The sequence below is a fragment of the Mustelus asterias genome, chromosome 1 (assembly GCF_964213995.1).
Source record: "Mustelus asterias chromosome 1, sMusAst1.hap1.1, whole genome shotgun sequence".
Lineage (NCBI taxonomy): Eukaryota > Metazoa > Chordata > Chondrichthyes > Carcharhiniformes > Triakidae > Mustelus > Mustelus asterias.
In genome coordinates this window covers 38,613,746-38,619,745 of record NC_135801.1, presented here as the reverse complement: position 1 = coordinate 38,619,745, position 6,000 = coordinate 38,613,746, and the positions used below count along the sequence as shown (strand labels likewise).

Here is a 6,000-nt window from a genome sequence, read left to right as displayed (position 1 = left end):
CCATCATTATGAAGTCCTTCAAAAGGTTAGTCATGGCACAAGTCAATTCCAGCCTCCCAGATTCATAGAATCCCTACAGTGCAGAAGGAGGCCATTCGGTCCATTGAGTCTGTACCGACCACAATCCCACCCAGGCCCCATCCCCACAACCCCATGCATTTACCCTGCTAATCCCTCTGACACTAGGGTCAATTTAGCATGGCCAATCCACCTAGCCCACACATCTTTGGACTGTGGGAGGAAACCAGAGCACCCAGAGGAAACCCACGGAGACATGGGGAGAATGTGCAAACTCCACACAGACAGTGATCCAAGGCCGGAATTGAACCTGGGACCCTGGCACTGTGAGGCAGCAGTGCTAACCACTGTGCCGCCCCAGATTGCTTGGATCCACTACAGTTCACCTACTGCCGTAACAGGTCCACAGCAGGCGCCATCTCCCTGGCCCTACACTCAACCCTGGAACACCTGGATAACAAAGACTCCTATTTATTGACTACAGCTCAGCTTTCAACACCATTATTCCTATGAAACACATCTCCAAACTCTGTGGCCTGGGGCTCGCCTCCTTCCTCTGTGACTGCATCCTGAACTTCCTAACTCACAGACCACAATCAGTAAGGATGGGCGTGGGTTTCCTGCGGGTGCCTCCCAACTCCAAAGATATGCAGGTTAGGTGGATTGTCTATGCTAAATTGCCCCTTAGTGTCCCAAGATGTGTATGTTAGATGGGATTAGCCTTGGTAAATGTGTGGGATTACAGGGATAGGGTGGGGAAGAGGACGTGGGTAAAATACTCTGTCAGAGTCAGTGCAGACTTGCAGTCATAGAGACTTGATGGGCCAAATAGCCTCTTCTGTACTGTAGGGATTCTATGATTCTACGTTCCACAATCTTCCAGTTTGATGTTTTATGACTATGTTACTATCAATTCCAAGACCTGATTTTATACTGAATAGACTTTCCAGTAATCTAAGCAATTTGAAGTTGTGAGGCCAATATCAAGATTTCTCCAAACTTACTTACACTCCCCGTGTTTTAGGATTTCTTTAAAATTTTGGGCCAGCATTTATGGCCCATCTGTAATTGCCCTCCATTTCAAAGAGCGTTTAAGAGTCAACCATGCAAGGTTGGCAGATTTTCTTCTCCAAAGGACATGAATGAACAAGATGAGCTTTTAAACAACAATTATTAGACTACAAATTCAAATTTCACCATCTGGGATTTGAACCCAGGTACCCAGAATTTGCCCTGGTGTCTGGATTACTAGTCCAGTGACAATACCATTACATCACTGCCTCTCCCTAGGAAAGGGTTAAATGTGGAATGACACTAAAACCGAGAACACAAATTCTCCAGCAAGAATACAAGCAGCTGAATCAATCCAGATTATCAAGTGCTCTCCCATAGTCACATCCTGAGCAAAGCATAACCTAAGTCGGAAAAACTTCAACTTGAAAGCAACTATAAAGACAGTGTCTGAATCCTTGTAAAGTAAATCCACCCATGCCTTTGGTGTTCAATAAACTGCTGATCCAACTCCAGTGTTAGAAAGACTCGAGCATGTTTTAAAAATATCCTAATATTAATTTAATGTACAATTTAAAGTTAATCCTGATTTAGTGCAGTTAAAGGAAGACAACTGTTTTACATTAATCTCAAGACAATAATTGTTGATTCTCATTCTCTCACATGTTCACATTCAATGCACCTTATTAATTGTTTGCAGGATGAAAAAAATGTATCTGAGACATATTGAAAGACACATGGAAGCAAAAAGGATACACACATTTTTCACAGATTTATTTGTAGACTATACATGACGCATCACAAGCAGTTACTGCCACAGAAAATACTTGGTGGACGTTGCCATAAATTGATGGGTAATCATTTACTCTGTTATTTTACATTAACATACAGCAATTCAGACATTTTGAGAAAGGCTTTGAGTCTTTGGGAGCTGTTTTTCGTTGTTACACAAAACTGAGATTTAACAGCAAACACCAGAGAGGCTCAAGGTAATCCGTTTGTGTCAGAATGGAAGCTGAGGAAGAAGCAGTGCTCTAAAAGCTCATGATTCCAAATAAACCTGTTGGACTTTAACCTGGTGTTGCGAGACTTCTTACTGTGCCCACCCCAGTCTACTACAGAATGGAAGCTGGCATATTATTGGTATTATTTTTATGTCAGCTAAAGAACTAAGAGATCTTTGTGGCAAGAACTCATGTTACTTCAAAGTGGATGGGATAGTGCATGGTCTAAAGCAAGGGTCTCCAAACTACGGCCCGCAGCGGGTCACATCCGGCCCGCAGCAACTTGAAATATTCAATCATTTATAAAACGAATCTTTTTCTTTGCCCACGAAAATGTGTAAAATATATGATGTGGCCCTCGTACTGAAAAGTTTGGAGACCGCTGGTCTAAAGGGTAAACAGCTTTCAAATGTAACTTGTAGAGAAACTGTAACGCCAACAATTTGCTCTCATGCTCCCAGATATGGCTAAGATTGGTCTTGTTACTGACGATTTTACAGAGACAGAGCAACTTCCCACAGTCTTCTAAATATCCATCTATGTAGTGATCTCAATCTCCTAATAGAAATATTCTCAAATATCTTGGTACTCAAGGTAAGGGCAGCAAAGCAACAGAAGTCATAACAAAGGGCAATCAGGACTAAGAAAATCATTTCTGAGAACATTTTTAATACTGATTTTAGTTAGTCTCCTTCATTTGATGGATCAGTAAAATTCTTGGCTCCCTCAGGAGTAAGACAAAGACAAATGTTTGGCTTTAGTTATCTCATATTGGTCCAATTTTTCATCTCAGAATATTTTCACAAGTTTATAATTATCCAATAAATTTTCAGACAGACTGTTATGACAATTAAAAAAAGCTTTAAAGCTGGCAGCTGCATTAACTGGATTATGGAAAAAACAAGCTTGTTTAAGTTGCAAAGCTATTAAACTCAACAGAATGGATGCCATTGAGACGAGAGGGGAATTGTTAACTTCTGTGGCAGCCTTCCGTCACATAAGACGATGCTTGTACTGTGGTGGTCAATTGTTAATGACATATATCACAAACAGAGAATGAGGACTTATCACAGTCCTCCTTTAAAAGTGTTAAAAAAAATAATCCTTTCACATGCTTTAGTTCATTAAAAAATCTGCGTTACAATGATATCTGGTTTAAGTAATCATACAGATCAAAGCTTCAGAGCTGTATGTAAAATGGATTTCTTCACAAGGAGCATTATTTATCTTCACCACCGCACATGCTGAGCAGGGCATTTCTGTAATCACCCGAAGTATCACTCTGCAGAAGAAAAGGAATTTGTTAATACAACCCCGCAGCGTAAACATATGCTTATCTCTGTGATATTAAGCTGAATCGTTCAGAAAACATTAGACTTACATCCAGTCCTGATGGAGGATAAACTCTCCCCTTGACAATACCAGAGATCTTGTTATTTATAGCACTTACTCGTAATAGTTTGTAAATAGGAATGAGAGCATTAATGGCTTGATGACAAGCTTAAATAAAGCAAGCTAACAGAGAACTGTACAGGATAAATTTCCACTCAGACCACATGGAAGTTTTCCATACAAACCTTTTGTCAGAAAGATCCATCTCAAGACCTCAAAGCAGTTTCTTCTATAACATTTTAAATGGAAAAATGTGACAGACATCACAAATAGCAAAACGGGTGATCCGTCAATGCAACCCTAAATGCCTTTAATCTTTTGGAGCTGCAATGCAGGCAGATAATCTTCTCGGAGGCTTTGGGAAATGCACAGAAACTCAGGAAAGTGAATGAGTGTCTGGAGAAAGATATTGGCACCTAGGTTAGTTGCAAAATGCCCACTGTAACATAAAAGTGGACTTGGGGTATTCTCAAAGTCTATGCCAATTACCCTATTTAAGAAATTATTCTACATATTTAATGCAGAATACTTTCTAGCAGCACTTGCCTTTATTCAAATTCTGTTGCCTTCTGGCACTTTTCAGTTTAATGTTTAAATATTCCTCCTAAAGTTCACCATCTCCTCTCCCCTACGGCTTTGTATATTTTTTATAATTTCTATTTTAGTTGTCCAGTTCATCATTCTGAGCCTTGTTCGACTAAACTTCACAAACAGTATTCAACATAGAAACCATAGAAACCCTACAGTGCAGAAGGAGGCCATTCGGCCCATCGAGTCTGCACCGACCACAATCCCACCCAGGCCCTACCCCCACATATTTACCCGCTAATCCCTCTAACCTACGCATCTCAGAACTCTAAGGGGCAATTTTTAACCTGGCCAATCAACCTAACCCGCACATCTTTGGACTGTGGGAGGAAACCGGAGCACCCGGAGGAAACCCAACGCAGACACGAGGAGAATGTGCAAACTCCACACAGACAGTGACCCGAGCCGGGAATCGAACCCGGGACCCTGGAGCTGTGAAGCAGCAGTGCTAACCACTGTGCTACCGTGCCGCCCTGACATTATAGTTTAAACTCGTTCCATTTCTCAACTAAGATGACAGTAGAACAGGTCAATCACTCTCTCTTAATTCCCCTCATTCCTTTGTAGTTTGCATTTTCAAAGTCACGGTTTGGCCTTATGACTTTGCTGTGGCAATTGTCTGATTATCTGAAATTGAATCATGTGATTCATAGCATTTAAAGGTTGCGATACTACTTAAAATATGAATGCTGTCCTGATTCTGTGCAAGGATATGGTCACGGTAAGTGTTATCCCTAGTGACGTCTGTAACACTGGGTCAGAGAAAGCAATCTTCTACCACATTGACTAACGCCGAGGCCGTTTTCATTTAAATACACCCACGTTATATGAAGTTGATTGAAGTTCTTATCACACTATTGTCCCTCCACATTCTTCACACATTATTTTTATCCTGTTCCAGCAATTTTGCCCTCCATTTTTACCGCCATCAATGTATGAGGGTCAATTGAAGCCTGACTGTTTCATTATTGTGCTCAAGACATCAGGAAACAAGAACAAACTTAAAATTATTTAGCACCTTCCACATTCTTAGGATGTCCTAAGGTACTTCATAGCCAACTATATGCTTTTAAGGAATAGCCACTGTAATTATGTAGCTGTTTTCATTTCAAATTTATCCTGTGTGGTAAACCACTGTTAGCTTATTGCCTGTGTGTGTGTGTGTGTGTGTGACATGCCTGGGCATGCCCCTGCCAGCCCGGCCTGGGACTCCTCCCCCCCGGTCCAGATATAAAGGTGACTGCTCTCCACCCCCCTGCCTCAGTCTCTGGACCAGTTCATCAGCATGGGTGTGCTCCAAGTCTTTTGCTAATAAAAGCCTATTTGTTCTAGCATACAAACTAGTCTTTGCTTGATTGATAGTGCATCATCCTGTACATGAAACACTCGTCTCCTCCTGACCTGCCATTTGTCTCTTTCTTGAATATCACAAACATCCTAAAACCTCCGATATTGAATCCACTCCTATCTTCTGGGATCAACCATAATTCAGGATTCTTTAAATTACAATTTTACAGACATCAATTACATCTCCACTCAAGTATCTTTCGAATACAGTGCATCTTCCACATGCATGTGTACATACACTAAATCGCGGTTTGCAGCGCCAAAACTTCACTCATCCACAAATTAAATTGTTATATTAAACTCTCACTTTTCCCACATCTTTTTCATGTAGAAAGTACTTACTGTGCATACACCCATCTCTGCACACGCTGAAATTCACCTCATTCTGCACCTTCTCCTTTCTTTCTCCCCTATGTACTTTATGAATGATATGCTTTGTCTGTATAGCTTGCAAGGAATAATACTTTTCACTGTATACCAGTACCTGTTGTTAGACGTCTTACTGTGTTTACCAATACAGAGTCATGAATGAAGCCCAGTCCATCATGCAAACCAGCCTCCCATCCATTGACTCTGTCTACACTTCCCGCTGCCTCGGCAAAGCAGCCAGCATAATTAGGATCCCACACACCCCAGACAT

At 41.2% G+C, this 6,000-nt stretch overlaps 1 protein-coding gene across 2 annotated transcripts in view; it reads right to left on the bottom strand.

The window, feature by feature from the left end:
* Positions 1–2,032: 2,032 nt before the first annotated feature.
* Positions 2,033–6,000, bottom strand: part of LOC144492905 (annexin A5-like) — a 74,100-nt gene continuing 70,132 nt past the window's right edge. Inside the window, exons 13-14 of one of the 2 annotated variants that reach the window (XR_013497653.1) lie at positions 2,434–3,315; positions 2,033–2,278 (exon numbers count right to left, since the gene is read on the bottom strand). Coding sequence is in view for 1 of the 2 variants with exons in the window: in XM_078211513.1 (XP_078067639.1) it covers positions 3,253–3,315 (63 nt within the window). In the remaining variant the exon portion in view is untranslated. Of the gene's footprint in view, positions 3,316–6,000 lie in introns of both variants that reach the window. The other variant, XM_078211513.1, reaches the window with a different exon arrangement.